Raw genomic sequence first — 19,135 nt, 5'->3', positions numbered from 1 at the left:
GATGAAGGCTCTCCCCCACCAGAATGAACTCTTCCTGCTTGCCAGTGGGGAGGGAGAGCATTTGGCCAGCCAGAGCACGGCCACTGCCAGGAAGCACAGTGTCATTCCAGCCTCCTGGCAGGCCCAACCTAAACTCCAGAAAAGCCGACAAAGGGACAAAGGAGTGGTTCCAGGGAAGACCTCTGGCCTGACTCGACAGCTCTGCAACCCACAGTCTTTGGCTGCTGCCCTGGGCCTGCCCTCTGCCTGTTCCTCTGTCTCATGTGGCCAAGCCCCCCAAGCTGCCACAGCTCTGGTGGATTTTCCCACTGCCCTCACCATCCTGCCGAAGTGGCCAGTCCTCACGAAGTGCCAGCTACTGCTCCTGGAGTCCCTTATGCAGCGGAAGATTGCACACCTGAAGTGGGGCCTCCCCCAGCAGATCCTAGAATCCTACTTGCACTTTAACTTCTTAGCACCATGCCCACTGCCCCTTGAGGGGGTGAGGCTCCCTGGGTTACACAAAGCCTGTGAGCTGCAGGGGCAGCAGGAAAGGCATTGTGGGGCCCAGGGCCCCAGGCCAGGCCTTAAGTCCCCAGAGAGGTCCCAGAGCGTTCAGCGCCAAGAAAGGAAAAGCTCAAAATCTCCTACGCAGGCCAGAGCTCTGGAGAAGCGAAGAACACACCAGACAGAGCCAATGGGCATTTCTATCCATCCTGAAAAGCCTAAGAGAGTCAGACCACCAGGGGGCCTCAGAGAACGACAGGATGTCCAGAAAGAGGCTCCTCCTAGGGCCAAGCTCCCTGCTCCCAGGAACCCCAGGACTGCAGCAGAATCTAGTAGCTGGTGTGGCCAAGAAAGCGTCCAAGAACCCTCCAGTGAGAACAGCGGGAGCAGGAAAATGGTCAGGCCAGGGGTCTCCCAGATGGCAGAGAGGGCTCCCGGCACAGCGAGGATCTCATACTCTGGGGCAGACCACTGGAGGAAGGAGCACGCATCTCAGGAGCCCCCCAGATTCAAATGTCAGCAGCCCACACACAGGAGAAGAGGAAGCCTGGAGCTGGAGGAAGGCAGAGGGGCTGGGCAGCAGCCTTCCTCCTGTCCCACAGACACCTTCAGCTCCAAAAGGAGTCTGCACTCTGCTGCAGCAAGGCTGAGCATGAGCTTTTTGAAGAGGATTTCCTGGTCTCCACACCTGGCCAAACCCCAGCACTTAGCCCCCAACCTGAGTGTGAGGGATCCTGATCCTATCCTGCTTCCCGAAGTGGGTGACCCACATGCAAGAGAGGACAGCATCAGAGACTGCGCTTCTTTGAAGAGGGACCTTCAGCCACCAGGTCACTGCGGTGCTGGGGTTGCTCTTCCCAAAACAGAAGAACTTGAGGAAATTGAGAACCCACATGGGGCCCCAAGGAATCCACCAGCCCCCCAAAAGTTTGGTCTTATGAAGCATTTGAGGGGTTTCCTGCTCCAGCATGGCTTTAGGAAGTAGGCAGTGGGTTCAGAACCCTCAAAACACGTCAGAGAAGGCAGGAGAGTGGTCTGCTTACTCCCAAAGGGCATGATAAAATAACCTCTAATAAAATTGGTTATTTGGGCCCTGTGGGGTTCTGATTTCTTTGGTACAAGTTTTATGAGCGCCCCCCTTTGGCCGTCTGGGATACTTTGTGGGTGGGATAGAAGCTACTTCTACTCTATGGTTTTGAAGGTTCAGGGAATGTGGGTCAGCCCAATGCCATCTCCTGACACCTCCCCTCTCCAGTTCCTCAGAGGAGGGTTTACTGAAGTTTCTATCATAGTTCAGTCCTGTCCTATTCCAAGCTAATTCTGATTGAGGTCGGATGCTCAAATAGCTTCAGCTGCTTGTGGGAGGGGTGGTGCTCTGCACCGGACACTACTATTCATGTCCTTTCAGTCACAAGGAAGGGAGCTGATCACTGAGTATCTGCCCTGCTGGGATTCTGCTGCCTGTGAACAGATTTCACGGAAAAACCATTTCCACCTCTTCAATTCTCAAGCACTGGCAACCCTAATCCTTGTTGTTTTCCCTCACCTCACCCTCCAGGACATCCTGGAGCTAATTGTTTTTTTCAATCAAGTCTGAAACTTCTTAGCTAAAAGGCATTATGTCTTGTGATACTTCTGTAGACAGCTTCAGCAGGTTGAAGCAGATTCACAGAACTCAAATTTAATTCAGAAAATTCAATTCAGGTTTTCTCCTCCTCTCTCCTTTATCCTCCCCCACTTCTTTCCTTTCTCCCTTCCTTTCTTCCCTTTCATTTAGCTTTCCTATTTTTAAATTCATTGTCAAACCCATACATGCTCATTAAAAAGAGTTTAGAAAATTCAAAAAAGGGAAAAACAATCCATAATCCCATCATCCAGTTAATGTTTTGATGTTTTTCTTCCTATGTGTTGCCTACCACTACCACGGCACTTATACTGGGGTTGGCAGGCTCTAAGAAGGCTCCCGATGCTCCCTACCTTCTGGTATTCATGCCCTGTGTATTCTCCCCTCCTCGAGTGTGGATTGGATCCAGCGACTCACTTCCAACGAATAGGTTACAGCAGAAATGATGGAATGTCACTTCCGGGAACAGGTTAAAAGGCTGTAGCTTCCATCTTGGGTAACTTCTCTCAATTCTCTTGCTTGTTCCCTGAGGGAAGCTGTCCTCCGTTTTGTGCACTGCCTTATGGAAAGGCACATGTGGCAAGGAACTGAGGCGGCCGTTGGATAATAGCCCTCAAGAAAGTGAGGCCCTCAGTCCGGCAGCCTTTGAGGAAATGAATCCTGCCACCAATCATTTGAGTGAACTTGGAAGCAGATCCTTTGGCCCTAGTGAGCCTTGAGATGAGTACAACCTCAGGAGAGACTTTGAGCCAGGGTCACCTTGCTAAGCCATGCCTGGATTCCTGATCCACAGAAACTATGAGATAATAAATGTTTGTTGTTTTAAGCTGCTAAATATTGGGGTGTGTTAGTTTTCTATGGCGACTGTAACAAATTGCCACAAACTTGGTGGCTTAAAACAACTGAAATTTATTCTCTGTTCTGGAGGCCGGAAGTCTGAATGAAATCAAGATGTCAGCAGGGCTACACTGCTACCAAAGGCTCTAGAGGGCAACCCATTCCTTGTCTCTTCCAGCTTCTGGTGGCTGCAGGCATTTGTTGGCTTGTGGCACCATCACTCCAATCTCTGCCTCCGTGGTCACAGTGCCTCTTCCTTTACTCTGTGTGCCTCTTCTCAAGACAGTTATCATTGGATTTAGGGCCCACTGGATACTCTGGATGATATCTTCATTTCAAGATCCTTAATTACAACTGTAAAGATCCTTTGGAAAAAAGGTAATTTACAGGTTGTGGGGATTTTCGACGTTACATTAGTTTGCTCCAGCTGCTATAACAAAATAATACAGCATGGGTGGCTTAAACAACAGAAGTTTATTTTCTCATAGTTCTATAGGCTAGAAGTTCAAGATCAAGGTTTTGGCTAATTTGGTTTCTGGTGAGAGCTCTCTTCCTGGCTTAGAGATGGTCACCTTTTCACTATGTCCTCACACGGCCTTTCCTCAATGCCTGTACATAAAGAGAGAGATAGATCTTTCTCTCTTCCTCTTTTTATAAGGCCTCCAATCCTATTGGATTAGGGTGTCACCCTTATGACTTCATTTAAACTTAATTACCCCCTTAAAGGCCCTATCTCCAAATACAGTCACATTAGGGGTTAGGACTTCAACATCTGAATCTGAGGGACACAATTCAGTCCACAGCAGACATGGAGGTGTCTTTTTGAGGGTCACCATTCAATCCATTACATGGATTGTTATGCAGCAATAGATAACTAACACAAATGTACCCAACTGTAATAATTTGTTTCTCTTTCTCTTGACTAGTTCTAGTTCCTTGAGCACAGGGACTGTCTCTTGCTCACTTTTGAATCCTCTAGATCATAGCGGAGTTCCTGGCTCCAAATTTTGTCTAAAAGAATACATAATTTGTTGACATTAAAAATGTAAACATAGAATAATGTTTAATTATATGGAAGATGTACATGATATATTTTTTCTGAGAAAAGTTTACACACCTTTGTATGTTGCTGTTGTAAAAAGGTATAGAAAAAGACTAGAAGAAAATACATCAAAATATTTTTTTCTTCTATTTTCTTCACTGAACATATATTACTGCTATAATATAATTTAATGGTGTTGAATAAATGTTTGCTTATTTATTTTACATACTTATGTATATAATTCTGCATCTTTTGTACATTTAGCATTTTAACGAGGATTTTTCCATGTTAAATCTACTTTTCTCAAGAATCAGTTCATAATACTACATTAAAAATAAACCATTGTTTTCCAAATTATTTTGCCATGGAAAGCACTTTTTCTACTCCGTCACACTGCTTCTGAATGTAGAAAACATCTCTTGAACTTATCTCCTTTAACACTAACCGGTTGCTGGGCACTTTGGCGTTAATTAAATCCTTGTAGATTGACGGGTTTTGTTAATACACTTAACAACAAACTATTTTTTCTTCTTCAGTATACCTTCTGCGCTCACAAAATCGCAACTACTGTGCAGCCCTCTGTGAGACGATATTTTAAGGGGACCATCTTAGAATCTCTGAAAGAAAGGTGTCACCTTAGATTGTTTGAAAGGTGCCACGTAAATTTAAAATAATAGAGCTGATAGTTTTTCGATAAGAATCCCTGAGATCGTTTACTTTTTAAATACCAGAAATAGTTTCCTTTTCTTACTTTTTCAAGGATAATAACAGCGTCTTTATAAATGCTTTTCAACCTTCGGCGTGGTAAAGACGAATTCCTGCAGGCTCCAAGAGCAAACAGCTTGAGGCTTAGAGGTAACGCTCTTCCGACTCCTGAGGCGCGTCACCCGCCCACAGGGGCCGCTGCTCTCCTGAGACTGGCTGGCATTCGGTTCGCGCACGCGCATTACCCTTCTCCCCACGCGTCCTTGTCGAGCTCTGCCAAGTGCGCCTGCGCATGAACTGCGCGGGAAAAGGTGCTGCCGTGGTAGAACGCAAGCGGAGAGATGTCTGTGAGGGAGCCAGGGGCAGGCCTTCCCAGGCCCGGGAGGGACGAAGAGGCGGCGCTGCTCTTTGAGAGGGCCCATTACCGGCACGACCCGCGCTGGCTGCTGCCCGTGCCCCCACGCCTCTGCCTGGCCTGCGCGCTGGAGCTGCTGCCAGAGCCTAGCGTATCGGTGCGAACTGGCATTTCCCTCACCAACCGGGCGGGAGCAACTCCCTTCAACCGAGCGCACCTTCCCCGACACTAAGCCGGGCCCACCCGCCTCATTAAATCTAGCCCCTAAACAGGCCCACCCCCTTACCGGCCACGGCGGCCTACCCCGCAGACCGCTCAGCATCCCCTTTCCAAAGGAGGCCCAGACCCTGGCCCTGCGCCTCAAGTGGGCCTACCCTGTCCGCACTAAACCCGGGGCTCCCAGGGCCCCCAGCCTAGACTCACTGGCACGCGTTCCCACCTTCCCGTAAGCCCTTCTCTCAGCTGCCCTGCCCTTTGCTGACCCTCTCACCACTTCTCCAGGGTTTAGCCTTCACTCAGGCTCCCTCCCGCTTGAGTCCCCGCTCAGCCTGAGGGCAAGGCGCGCGCACCCTGGGGGCTTATTCCTTCGCTTTCTGACTGTGCGAATGGGAGGAGGGGGCTCCTTGGGCTCAGTGGCGGCAACCGCCCAGCAGGAGTGGGGTGAGGGGAAGAGCTTTCTGACAGGCAGAGCTGGCTGAAGCGTGGCCTGCCTGTTCCTTCAATGCCTACCCACATTCGCAGTGAGTTTTTTGTCCGTGGAGACCTCCAAGAAGAGTTTGGGAGATGACTGTTCTCTCAGAGTCACAGGGCTGGAATTGTTGCCGTGGGTGGGTGGGGGATGAGCTAGATCAGCGGTTCTCAAATTTTTGCTCTAGGGATGGCTTTACACTTTTTAAAAAACTATTTATTTATTTATTTTTGGCTGTGTTGGGTCTTCGCTGCTACCGGGCTTTCTCTAGTTGCGGCCAAGGGGGGCTACTCTTCGTCGCAGTGCGCGGGCTTCTCATTGCAGTGGCTTCTCTTGTTGGGAGCACGGGCTCTAGGCACGCGGGCTCAATAGTTGTGGCATGTGGGCTCGGTAGTTGTGGCTCGCGGGCTCTAGAGCGCAGGCTCAGTCGTTGTGGCACACGGGCTTAGTTGCTACGCGGCATGTGGGATCTTCCCTGACCAGGGATTGAACCTTTGTCCCCTCCATTGGCAGACAGATTCTCAACCATTGTGCCATCAGGGAAGTCTGGCTTTACACTTTTTAAAAGTGTTGAGGACCCCCAAAGAGCTTTTGTTTATTTACTGTATTAAAAATAACAAAAGTTTAAAGGATTCATTTAAAAATAATAGTAAGGCTTCCCTGGTGGTGCAGTAGTTGAGAATCCACCTGCCAATGTAGGGAACACGGGTTCGATCCCTGGTCTGGGAAGATCCCACATGCTGTGAAGTAACTAAGCCTGTGCGCCACAACTAGTGAGCCTGTGTGTCACAACTACTGAAGCCCGCATGCCTAGAGCCCGTGCTCCACAACAAGAGAAGCCACCGCAATGAGAAGCCCGTGCACTGCAGCAAAGACCCAACACAGCCAAAAATAAATAAATTTATAAAAATAATAGTCCATTACATATTAATGTAATTCTTTTTATTTTGGCAAAATATAGGTATTGATAACACACAATTTACTATTTTAGTGAACAGTTCTGTGGCATAAATGATTTAAAAAATAACTATTTTCAAAGCAAAAAAGAGTGTAAGGAATGTCTTTGTTTTACATTTTTGCAAATCTTTTTAATGTCTGGCTTAATAGAGGACAGCTGGGTTCTCATATATTTCTGCATTTTATCTGTTGTGACATGCCTCCTTTGAAAAATACTGTACACTTGTAAGAGAATAAGTGGAAAAGGCAAATAGCATCTTAGTATTATACAGAAATAATTTTGATCTTGTGGATCCCCTGAAAGTGTTCTGGGCACCCTCAGGGATCCAAAGACAGCTCTGAGAACCGCTGGGCTAGCTGGTAACATCTGCAATATCACTGAGGCTAGAGTTCTGAGGCTGCCATTGTTGGACAGTGAGACATAGAGATGAATAAGACAATGAGGTAGGGAAGAAAATAAGAGATTGCATTCCTGGGAATCTAGAAGGTGGACATATTTGTGGTCAAGTGCTGTGTGGGTTAAGGAGTGAAATTAGGAAAGGTTCTTTAGAGGAGGAAGCATTTGAATTACTCTTGAGAAGATGGGTGAGATTTGGGCTAGAGGAAATGGGGGAGCTTTTTCCAGGAGGCAAGGATTAGCAAGGATGAGTTTGGGAGGTAATCAGAATGTATTTGAAGGGCAGTTGAGGGAGATGAGATTGGAGAGCCAGGGTTGAGATCAGTTCCTTTAAGAGTTTGAATGCAAGCTAAGGAGCTTGGATTTAATCTGTCAGGTGAAGGGACGTCATGGAAAATTTTTGAGTAACTCATTTAGATCACTAGCTTAATGCATTATGTGGGAGGAATTGGTGAAGGAGAACAGGAGATTTACACAGTTTAGAGGCAATAAGAGATGCAACTTCTCCACCTTTTATTGAACACACTTTTCTTAGCTTCAGTTTTCACCAGTCGAAGGGGTGATGTAGTCAGTTGTACCCATGTTCCAGTTCTGTCCTCGGTGCACACCCCTTTTTTGACCTAAGTTTTGCTATTGTCTTGAGTACTTTGCACAGCTGCTACACAGTTCCCTGTATAGGGAGGTAAATTGAGTGTGAAGATTTATATCTACATTGAAAGGAAGAATGAATTTTTCTCTACCTACCTCAGTGAGGCTCATGAATGGTCCCCAGTATGACTCTCACAGACTGTGGAAAGAGCCCTGACCTTGGACAACACCTGGTTGGATACTTAGATTTGAGTCCTTGGGAAGGTGCCTGAGCCTCAGTTTTCTCGTCTCCAAAATGGCGATAATAATATCTGTTTTTGCTTGCTTTACCAACTCATTAGGCTTAAATGAGCTAGTTGACAAATGAGTGATTTGTGAACAGTAAAGTGCTATGTAAATATACTTTATTAGGAACCTTCACTCTTGTATAATCCTTTGTTTGAGCACATGGATTCCTGTGTGTAAATGATGCCCTTTTTCATGCTCCATAGTTTAGATGATTCTACCAGTATTATCTTGTAATTATATTTGGAAATTACACTTGTGTGGGTTCAGAATGGCTGAGACTTGGTTGCTATTGAATATTTTTCTTCATCTGCTCCAAGTTGGTGCGCAAGAAGCACGTGCTGTCCGGCTTCCGAGATGCTCTCATGAGGCACGCCTCCCTGGTCATGCAGCTGGTGGCTCAGGATCAGAGAGTCTGTATCCACTTCATAAGCATGCTTTTCGGTGAGATTGAAAGGAAAACTTGGCATGAATTTTGCATGTATACCTTGTACATTTGCTTTTGGGGTCTTGGAGAAATGGTCTTGAAACCATAGTTTAGACTTTTTGCGATGTAACAGTTTAACTTACTAGTAAGTTGTTTCGTCATAATAATGAAGAAATTGTCCCCTTTCTAAGATACACGATGCATTGTATGGTAACTGGCTTTACCACAGCTCAGAGGTTAGTAAAAGTGTGAAGATGAATGTAGGAAATGTGTGATCTTTCAAAAAGTCCAGTCTCTGTGGTCTTTGAACAGGATTAGAAGTCAGATCTGGAGTCTGCTGATCTGAGTGTGACCCTGATTAAGTTACTTCTTCTCTTCTGTACCTTAGTTTCTTCATGTGTAAAATGAGATGGATTAAAAGGTCCCTTCATTTTTTTTTTTTTTTTTCTTTTCCCCGGTACATGGGCCTCTCACTGTTGTGGCCTCTCCTGTTGCGGAGCACAGGCTCCGGACGCGCAGGCTCAGTGGCCATGGCTCACGGGCCCAGCCGCTCCGCAGCATGTGGGATCTTCCCGGACCGGGGCACGAACCCGTGTCCCCTGCATCGGCAGGCGGACTCTCAACCACTGCGCCAGCAGGGAAGCCCAAAAGGTCCCTTCTTTTAATACAATTATAATGTCCTATGGAATGAGCCCTTTTAGGGAGGGAGCTAACTCGAATTGGGTGCTTTTCTCTGCTGGAGGCTTTTCAGGCTTTTAACTGCCAGGGCAGTCTTTTAAGGGAGAGAGGATGATCTCCAAGGCTCAGGGAGGTCTTAGCTAACAGCTGGCAGAACTGGAATTTTACTCCAGGTCTGTTAGAGACTCCAGAACACACAGTTTTTGTGTTGTGCCATACTGACTATTTTTATCCTTTTAAAGCCAGAGTGGGTTACTGAAAATCTGCGGTTTGGTGCTGAGGATAGATTTTAGCTGGGACATTGCTTAAAGCTGCTCTTAGTCTTAGAATTCACAGTGTGTCTTTCTGGATTTGTTTGTCTTTTATCTGTTAACCATCCCCCTCTTACCTCCTTCTGCTCCAAGGACTGTTATGCAATGTGGAGGATGGGAGTATAACAGACCTCTGTATTGAAGGTAAGATTAAACTGTGTGTACCTAGCATTTGAAACCGGGGATATTAGCCTGAATTGCAGCTTTGATTATTTGAGACCTTGATGAAATGTTCCATTTTAGAGACAGATAAAAAAAATTCAATTATCAATCATTAATTCTGCATTTCTTTCTTGGACACCTACTCTGTGCCATGTACTGTATCAGACACTAGGGTTGTATCTGACATGGTCCCTATCCTGTAAGAGTTTACAATCTGGAAGAGAGATTGTCTGGTAAATAACAAGGGCTGATGAGTGCTGTTACAGAGACATGTACAAAACTCTGTTTTTATTACATTCATAGTGGTTGGTTGGAAGTTGTCTGCACATAGGTGGTGGTTAAAGCTGTGGAAGTGCCTGGGTTTACCTATAAAGGACTCAAGAAGAAGGAAGACAAGAGCATTGGGATGAGAGGATTCTTTTCTTTTTTTTCCTTTTTTTAATAAACTTATCCGTTTCATTTTATGTTGTTTTTGGCTGCGTTGGGTCTTCGCCACAGCGCGCAGCCTTCCCATTGTGGTGGCCTCTCCCGTTGTGGAGCATGGACTCCAGGCACGCGGGATCAGCAGTTGTGGCACGTGGGCTCTAGAGTGCAGGCTCAGTAGCCGTGGCTTACGGGCTTAGTTGCTCTACAGCATGCGGGCTCTTCCTGGACCAGGGTTCAAACCCATGTCCCCTGCGTTGGCAGGCGGACTCCCAACCACTGCGCCACTAGGGAAGTCCCTGGGATGTGAGGATTCTTGCCGAAAGAGCAAGAACTGTATCAGTTAGGTTATAGTCACGAAACATAAACCACACAAGTTATTTGAACAGAAAAAAACTTTAAAGAATTATTGACTAGGTTACTGAAGGCAAAAGTGAACTAAGTTTCACTGAGGTAGCAATTTTTGAAAACAGCTTCCACCCCTAGGGATAGGGAAACAAAGGGAGAGGTTGGAATTAGACTTACAAGTTTGGAGGAAGGACCCCATACATGAAACACAGACCTCTGAGGAGAGGATGCTGCTTGGCTGCTGCTGGGTCCATGACTATCCAGACATGCAGTTAGCAGCTGTAACTGCTAGCAGCTGTGACAGATAAGTCAATATGATCTGTATGTACTTTTGCCCATCTCTCAGTCTAGAGAATGTGGACAAACAGATGTACCCCTCGAAGGTCCGACAACTGGCAGGGGTGGGGAGATTTTCCTTCACCATTTTCCTCAAGACCACTCTTGAGTGGGGCTATAATCCTAAAGCCATCTGCTCCTGGTTGGTACCAGCATAGCTTGCAGAACCCTCATCAGATCCCAGGAACTTCACTGAGGTGGTGGATACTAGATGGAGATTGCAAAGCTAGAGGGAGAAGGACTTGCTCCTTCCTTACTGTTTCCTGTTTGCTTCCTATCTTCCTGTTTCTGTGAGTGTTGTCCTAGAATGCTTCTTTACCCTGGAGGTGGCAGAGCCTTCCCTCAGCAGCAGCCAGATCTAGTCTGCAGCTTTCCCCAGACTTGTAGAGCCAGCCTCTTCTTTACTCCTCCTCAAAGACACCAGCAGAAGTATCACAAACAATTGTATAGAAGGGCGGGTTTGGGGTTGAGTGATACTATTATCGCCAATTATTGGCACAGGAACTAACTCCTAATTCTGTTTTTTTCATATATGAAGTAGCAAATTCTGAGGAAGGAAAAAGGTAGAAATAACATAGTAGTTTTCAACCTTGGCTTCACAGTAGACTTACCTGGGAAACTAAAAAAGTATCCAGATGCTTAGACCCTTTATCTAGAGATTCTGATTTAATTGGTCTGGGGTGGGACTTGGGTGTTAGTTTTTTTTTTCTTTTTTTAAGCTTCCTAGGTGATTCTAATGTATAGCCTAGTTGTCAACCATTGATTAAAAACAGTGAAGAATGGGGGAGATAGAAAAGACTAATGCCGATTACCACAAGCAAATGACTTTGATTAGAAGGACTATGAAAAGTGAACTGTGGGCCATGGGTTGTCTTCTGATTAGTAATGTTATTGTGTCTTCTCAGTCCTTATCCAGCTTACAACTCAGCTGAAGTTGGAGCAGACCATTCATTGCCTGCTGTATGAGTGTCACAAAGAGGTCAGTAAAGTAGCTGTTGGTTCTTGAGTACCCCTCAGAATCCTCAGATGTCAGAGCTGGGTCAACCCTTCTTTGGATAGATGGGGAGATTGAAATCCGGAGAGGAAAAGGGACTTGCCTGAGGTCACTGAGTCAGTGGCAGAGCCAGAGCTAGGGCCTGGGTCTTCTGCTCCAGTACTCTTTGTAGCTTCTTTCCTTCCCTTTTCAGTCTCCCAAATGCTGCCTCCATGTGCTGAAGTCCATTTTCTGGCATAACCATCCATGGCCATTCTCTATATCCTCCTAAATATAATACAGATTTCCTTGATGAATTTATTAAGGAAATATGTTCACTATGTCTTGGCTTAGTATTTTTGTTTGGTTTATTTTATACTGAAGGCATTTGCTTTTATCAGCATCTAAGGTAAACACTGAGAAGGTATATTTAACCAGCTTTCTTCAATGTAGTCATAGATATCAGGTAAACAAGCAGCTTCTGCATTGTGTTTAAGATTTAGGAATAATATCAGAGTCACTTTTTTTTTTTTTTGCAAAAGGAAGACAAATGCTCATTTAACACCATCAAGAGCAACATTTAATTAGAAATAATGTTAAATAATCATGTCATTATAATTACTCTGCATGTGGTTAACATATGATTGAATTTATAATTATATATATCAACATTTATCACTATGACTATGCCACTTAACATTTTGAGCACTTTCTATATGCTAGGCACTATGTTGGTGCTTTACATGCACTATCTCATTTAGTCCTCCCAACAACCCTATGAAGTTGGTCCTAGTATTAATTCCCACCAGAAGAGTTAAGAATCTTACTTAAGGTACTACAGCTAGTCAGTAGAAAAGGTGAAATATTTACTATTGACTCTGCCTGTAAAGCATCAGGCATAGTACCTGACAAATAGAGTGTTCAGTAATAATATAACAATAATGATGATGATAACCAATTTTTTTTTGCAATGAACTAGAATTCCATCTTTATGATGTTCCCAAATTTCCCCTCCCAGTTTCTGGCTCCATAGGAAGCAAAATATGCTAATTTTAATTTAGTTTAACAAACATGTACTGAGCTAGGTACTGAGGACACTGAGAGGAATCTGACTCAGTCCCTTTCCTTCGGGACTTCCCAGTCCAATAGGGGATATAGACACTTAGCTAAAGAGGCTGATTACTGACTGTGGTGAGAGACACATGCAGTACAGGGTTTGGTGTGGATAGGGCAAGATGAATTTTGGTGGGAGATCTTTCCTGATCCTAATTTATAGAGCAGAGTATGTTCACTCTCTGTAGCTGTGTAACATGCCCTCCATGCGAGGCAGCCTGGCCACCCTGACCCTTCTCGGCAAGTTGGTGGATGCGATCCCTGCTCTGGCAGACAAGCTTGTGATGGAGCACAGTGAGTGACCTCTGGGGAAGAGCTACCACTACCCTTTCACCTGTTTTGATCACACTTCCATCTGGGTGGGCCATTCACTGTGTACATCTGGGAAGTCATTACTTTCCTTCTCTAGGCTTTAGTTTCCCCATCTGCAAAATCTGCTCTATGTTGGACAATTGGAAAAAAAGTGTTTCTCAACTCTGGTCTTGGGCTCCTTCAATTCATTTTGTTAACACAAAAGAATTAAGTACCTACTATAAGCCTTCCTTTCAGGTGAGAGGAAGAATTAATTCTGGAATATAGAAGCACTTTTTTTCTATCAGTAAAAGCAGATAAACATCTCACAGAGTATTTATCCAAGGGTAAATCACTTAACTTCTCTAAGCCTTGGTTTTCCCTTTTGATTAAGTTCCCAGAAATCATGTATTGTGGGGCATTGTAGGGGATTACCATCACTATTCCATTCAGGGCAATAGTTTGGAGTGTCATCTAGCAGTTGACATTGTGAGGTTCCCCTGGCCCCTTGGTTGTTTTCTGGATAGGTGACCTGATGGAACATCTGTTGAGAGGTTTAGTGTACCCCAGTGAGGGGGTGCAAGCTTCTGTCTGCTACCTTTATGGGAAGCTGTACTCCTCACCAGTTGCAGCCGAGATGCTTTTGGGCCATTTCCGGGAGAAACTGTGTCCTCTCTTCCTTTCCACCATGGATGGTGCCCAGACAAAGGAGCTAAAGATCAACTGCTTGGGTAAGACATGGGACTGGAGAGAAAAGAGAAAGCTTTTGAGGTTTTGCTTGAGGATTTGAGATATTGGCTCACTAGTGGTGGGGAGGTTTGCTGCTTTGTAACGGATAGAAGCTGTGGGTTTGGGAGATAAGAGGCACAGACTGCGAAAGATGCCTAATGTTGGGTGTGGTATCCTAAGAACGTCATCTTTGGAAGGAGAAGAGGAAGAAGAGTGGGACAGCAATTTTTTTGCCTCTGGTCTTTACTGCATGCCCTGGAGCATCCTGTACTTGCTGCCAAATTAATCTTCACACTGCATAGCTTACATCCTGTCAGTCTTCTATTTGGAAAATCATCTGTGGCTCCCTCTGGCCTCCAGAGTGAAGTCCAAGTTTCTCTGCTTGTTATTTGAAGCTCAGTGTACCCTTTCAGCCTCTCCTGTTACTTCCTTACATAAATACACGAGATCTACCAAATGCTTTTGAGCAGGGAGCTTTTGTATTTTGGATAGAGCAAATGGGCACTGTGATTGGTGACTGGGTGAGGACCTGTTTCAGAGCAGGAGCTACAGGGAAAAACATAGTCTGTGGGTAACAACAATTTCTTTTCACAGTTTGGGCCAAGAGCTCTGTTATGACTAGTTCAGCCACACATAGAGAGTGTTCATTCTGAGCCAGGCCCTGTTCTGGGCTCTGGGGTCATAAAGATGATCAAACCCAGGCTCTCATCTGTGGGAGTTCAGAGCCCAATGTGGAGGACAGATGTGGACAGAGTCCATTGTGGTACATGCTTTTGTGGAGATTGCAAAGAAAAAGGTGGGATTCTATTCAGCATAGTACTTGAAGTCCTAGCCAGAACAATTAGGCAAGAAAAAGAAATAAGAGACAGAAGTAAAGGAAGGAAGAAGTAAAATTGACTCTGTTTTCAGATGACATTACCTTATATATAGAAACCCCTAAAAACTACACTAAAAACTGTTAAAACTAATAAATGAATTCAGTAAAATTGTAGGATACAAAATCACTTGTGTTTCTATATACTAGCAACAAACAATATGAAAAAGAAACTAAGAAAACAGCCCCATTTACAACAGCATTAAAAAGAATAAAATACTTAGGAATATCTATGGAGACATGAAGAAGTTTCTAGGGGATGTCGGAGGAGCTGCCTTGGGTGTATTCTGGTGCCTATGCTCCTCTTGCCTCACTTCCCAACCCCTTTGTTTTCTAGGTTTGCTGAGGCAGCTGCTGAAGTATGACCTCTTTGTGTCCATGATCATGAACAAATCTGCGCTGGTGGAAAGTACTGAGAGTGTTGAGGGGCCACCAGGAGAGACCTCACTGCCTTTGGTGCTCAAAAAGGTAGTTGTCTTGTGGTTCGTGGTCTCTGGGTTCAATAACAAGGGAACCTGAATGCTTCCTGGGCCTTTTTCTTATCTACCACTCCTTCTATCCAGGATTTCCTAAGTATTTTCTTACTGGCCAAAACAATATGCTATTAGAAGGCTCAAAGTTGGTTTTCTTTCAGTCATGAAAGGATAAGTTAAAACCTGTGCCCTAGGTTTTAATTGGGAGCTGGCTGGTTATAGAGGCACCCTCTGCCTAGCACATACCAAAATTCTAGATTCCCAGAAAGAAAGTAGGGGTGGGTTCAGCATAAACTGCATTGCTTGTGCAAATAGTTTAGTCACAGTGAGCCACTTTTACCAGTTCTTGGAGGGTTGAGAACCCTCCTGAAATTCAACTTCCCAAACCCAGTGAGTGGCCAACCTTGCAGGCAGGACTTTCTAAGGATAACAGACTCAGGCCTGCAATGTTAACTCTTTTCTGCACATTCTTTGAAGCAAGGCTCATAGCAGAACCTTCCCTTATGTCCCAGGCTTGTTGAAACATCAAAACCAGATGAGGGCTGTGAAAGTACTTTTGCCAATGAAGGCCTGAGCCCTTCTTGGGGATGATGTTAGTGTTCTTTGAGTGCCATTGTGTTCTTTTGTTCTGTTTCTCTCCTGCTGCTGTTGACAGAGACTCCTTTCCATAATCTATAACTGCTCTCCTTGAGCACCATCCTTATGCCTGGCACCAGTAGTGTGTGAGGGATTCAGAGACAAATCAGGCTCCTGCCCTGAGGCATTCAGGCTGCTTCCCTCTGGTCCTGTCAGTGGTGTGACTGTGACACATTTTGCTGCCTGTTTCTCCAGCTTCTCCTTTCCAGAGATGAGACTCTGCAGGTGGCCAGTGCCCACTGTATAACTGCAGTACTGGTCCACTCGCCAGCGAAGCACGCCCCAGCCTTCATCCATGCTGACATCCCAGGTAGGAGGCCCCTTCTAACTTTCTCCTCTGAGGATCCCAGAGTTGTGCCTGGAGACCCTTGAGTAGCAGCAGCAGCAGTCTTGTTGGGAGTTCTTTGATATGCATACTGGAGGGATGGTTGGTGGCATGTTCATTGTATATGACAGACTCTAGGAAATAGACCTCATGAAGTCTGAATCCTCTTGCTACAGATTTCTAATATGACCTTGAGCAGTTTGTCACTGAACTTTGTCATTAATTTGACCATCTAGGAATAAACACCTAGCGTGGGGTGGTGGAAAGACCCGTGGACCAGGGAGGCAAAAGGAACAAATGTGTCTTGAAGGTTTGTTATGAGCCAGGAAATATGCCCTGAGGTGCATCGCAAATGTTGCCACATTTAGGTCCTCATCTTTGCTATTTTATGAATAAGGAAATTGAACTAGAGAGGGGAAATAACTGGTTTAAATCAGCAAGACTCGGCATTGGCAGAGAAGGGATACAAAATCAAGGCTGTCTGGCTCTAAAATCTCTTTTCTCTGTATCATGCTGCTGCCCATCCTGAGAATTAGGGGACCTGAGTTCCAGTCCCGCCTCTACCACCAACTGTTTCTCTCTAGGTCTCAGTTTCCCCATCTATTAAAAAGATAAGGTTACACCATAAGTCTGAGGGCATTTTCCAGGTTTATCTGTGAATGAATGATCATGTCTCATCAAGAGGGTGTGTGAACAGATGAAGTGACAGGTGTGAGATGCTGAATAAATCCAAGGCCATAGCATTAGTTAAGGGATCATGATTACACTGTTGTCATTGATTGTTTTCTCCCTGTCTCCCTGGCCAGAGTTCCTCTTTGAGCATCTTTCCTCTTCCAGTGAAGTGCTTGTCTGGTCCAGCTACAACTGCTTGATACTTCTGGCAGAAGAGCCACTCTTCTTTTCCAAGTGCCACACGGTGTACGGTTGGTATTGTGGGTCCTGTACTAGCTCTGGCTCAGGTGGACAGCACTTTGAAGTTAGGTGGCAACAGCAGTGACGGGGGGCCAGCCTACACCTTGGAGAGGGGTGCTGGTCTGGTCATTTCCATCAGCCCAAACTCATTACCAGATTCCACGTGCAAGCAGTGATATCCAAACAGTTCTGTTCTTCATTGATTGGCAGTATATATGTTTAGCAAGAGAAGGGCCACTAAATGAATTCCTGTTGCACCTTAAGAGCAACTTTACTCAGCCTTGGATTCAGTCTTTTCCTGCGCCCCAGATATCTATCCATCTAGTTAGTCCCCAAGTTTTGCTGATTTATCCTTTCAAAGTTTTTTGAAACTGTCCCTTCTTCTTTCCTGGTGATACCTTTCTTGTCTGGGACTTTTTATATCACATCTAGATTTTTAGACTGGGCACATTTAGTTACTCATTTTATATTCTGTGTTCTTATTCTATGCCAGGCACCAGGCTGGAACCTAGAGATTTAGAGATACATAAAATGTGGTCCCTGTCCTCTGGAAGCTTATTAAGACTGTGCAAGAGGGGAGGTACAAGACATGTAGGAGCTCAGGGGAGGCCCACAGCTCTGCCTGAGTGGACCAGGGAATGCTTCCTGGAGGAGTGGATGTCCTACCTTATTCTTTGAGGAGAAATAGGAGTGCGTGTAGTAGAGAAGGTGAAGCTCAGCTGGTAGGTATTGACTAAATACCTCGAATGCCAGGGTCGTGCTTTGGGTTGTGCTGGGTTTGGGGAGACAGAGATGAATCAGATAAGGGCCTTCCCTCAAAGATCTCACAGTCCTGTCCCATCAGCTCAACTTGTCAGGACTGCTCCATGAGGGCTGCTAGCAAATATGTGCTGTCCAGAGCCTCTCATCTCTCCTGGGAAGGCAGTAAAGAAGCCAACAAGCCCTGATCCCTGGCCTCTGCCATGTCATTTTGCGGTAGGGATCGAGTCAGTGGTGAGGAGCCTACAGGGAATCCTGAGGATGAACAACACCGAGCTGCACAAGCAGGGCCTGCTGCTCTTTACTCAGATCCTGACTCGGTGAGCAAAGTAGTGACGCGTCAGGCCTGTAGGGGCCAGACTGGAGAAGGAAAGAAGTGAGGTATTTATTCCTGGTGGGGTCAGTGATAGGAGTTCACACACTCATTTCTCATTTACAATTTCTCAGGCAGCCAGAGGAGATCAAGCTGTTCCCAAGCTCAGCCCTGTGCAGAGATGCTGGCCGTGCCCTCCAAGAGGCAGTGAACAGCCCTGTGCTGGAGGTGGCTGCTGAGGCAGTGAAGGCCATTTCTGCCTTTCTGAGGTGAGAGACCCAGACAGGCTGAACTTTCCACCTCTGCGTGTACCCGAGGGCCTGTCAAGGCCAGAGCAGCTTCCAGGGGATGCTTGTCCTTTAGGTCAGGGAAATTTCATTGAATTATTTCTTCCGCTGCTCTGTTTACTCTGTTCTGTCTTCCTGGAACTGCCATTTGGATGTTGGGCCTCCTGGATTGGTCATCTCTTTCTTTTCTTTGTCTGACAGTTTTTTATCTTTTTGTCATTATGTACTAGTTTCCAGGAGATTTTCTTGACTTTATTTTCACCTCTACTATTGAGTGTTTTATTTCTGCTTTCATATTTTTAATTTGGAAGAGTTCTTTCCAATTCTCTGCATGTTTTTTTAAAACAGGATTTTATTCTGTATTTATTTTGTGGATGTAACTTTTTAAAATTAGGTCATTTGATTTAGTCCAGACCTTGCCCCCACTTCCTTTCTACTAATTTTTCCTTCTGCCCAAAATACTCTTCCCTGAAATCTTTGCATGACTGGACTCTTCCCATCATTCAGGTCTCATTCAGAGTGTCCTTCCCTAACTGACCCATCTGGCTATTACAGCACCTACCAGACACTTGACAGTTCTTGTTTATTCATTTGTTCTGTGTCTCCTCCACTATATAAAATAATCTCCAGGAGATAAGGGACCATGTCATTTTTTTCACTGCTATATGCCTCACTCCTAATAGATACTCAGTATATGAATGATGTTAAAATGGATGGTGAGACTAAGCAATCCTAGGGTCATGATGGGAAATCATTCCTTAGTAAGATGCTTGATATCTTGAGAAAACTAATGGAGGATAA

At 45.3% G+C, this 19,135-nt stretch overlaps 2 protein-coding genes across 2 annotated transcripts in view; both read left to right on the top strand.

Annotated features, from left to right (window-relative positions):
- The first annotated feature begins 1 nt into the window (after position 1).
- Positions 2-4,990, top strand: LOC132529258 (uncharacterized). Its single transcript, XM_060165561.1, has 2 exons — positions 2-857; positions 4,887-4,990. The coding sequence occupies exons 1-2, from the start codon at positions 2-4 to the stop codon at positions 4,988-4,990; spliced, it is 960 nt and encodes a 319-aa protein (XP_060021544.1).
- Positions 4,991-5,035: 45 nt separating this feature from the next.
- Positions 5,036-19,135, top strand: part of MEI1 (meiotic double-stranded break formation protein 1) — a 64,106-nt gene continuing 50,006 nt past the window's right edge. Inside the window, exons 1-11 of the mRNA XM_060165002.1 lie at positions 5,036-5,206; positions 8,285-8,408; positions 9,474-9,524; positions 11,555-11,628; positions 12,924-13,029; positions 13,554-13,757; positions 14,967-15,097; positions 15,934-16,048; positions 16,870-16,986; positions 17,955-18,054; positions 18,182-18,316. Coding sequence (XP_060020985.1) covers positions 5,036-5,206; positions 8,285-8,408; positions 9,474-9,524; positions 11,555-11,628; positions 12,924-13,029; positions 13,554-13,757; positions 14,967-15,097; positions 15,934-16,048; positions 16,870-16,986; positions 17,955-18,054; positions 18,182-18,316 — 1,328 coding nt within the window. The remainder of the gene's footprint in view (positions 5,207-8,284; positions 8,409-9,473; positions 9,525-11,554; positions 11,629-12,923; positions 13,030-13,553; positions 13,758-14,966; positions 15,098-15,933; positions 16,049-16,869; positions 16,987-17,954; positions 18,055-18,181; positions 18,317-19,135) is intronic.

This window comes from Lagenorhynchus albirostris, chromosome 11 (genome assembly GCF_949774975.1).
Source record: "Lagenorhynchus albirostris chromosome 11, mLagAlb1.1, whole genome shotgun sequence".
Taxonomy (NCBI): domain Eukaryota; kingdom Metazoa; phylum Chordata; class Mammalia; order Artiodactyla; family Delphinidae; genus Lagenorhynchus; species Lagenorhynchus albirostris.
The sequence above is the reverse complement of the archived record's forward strand: the minus strand, read 5'-3'. Positions and strand labels throughout refer to the sequence as shown.

What these genes read in the sequence shown, in the direction of transcription:
- LOC132529258 (XM_060165561.1), top strand. Translation starts at nt 2, where the DNA reads ATGAAGGCTCTCCCCCACCAGAATGAACTCTTCCTGCTTGCCAGTGGG. An exon ending in AAGCGTCCAAGAACCCTCCA is followed by an intron (nt 858 to 4,886) that starts GTGAGAACAGCG and finishes ACCCGCCCACAG; the next exon opens with GGGCCGCTGCTCTCCTGAGA.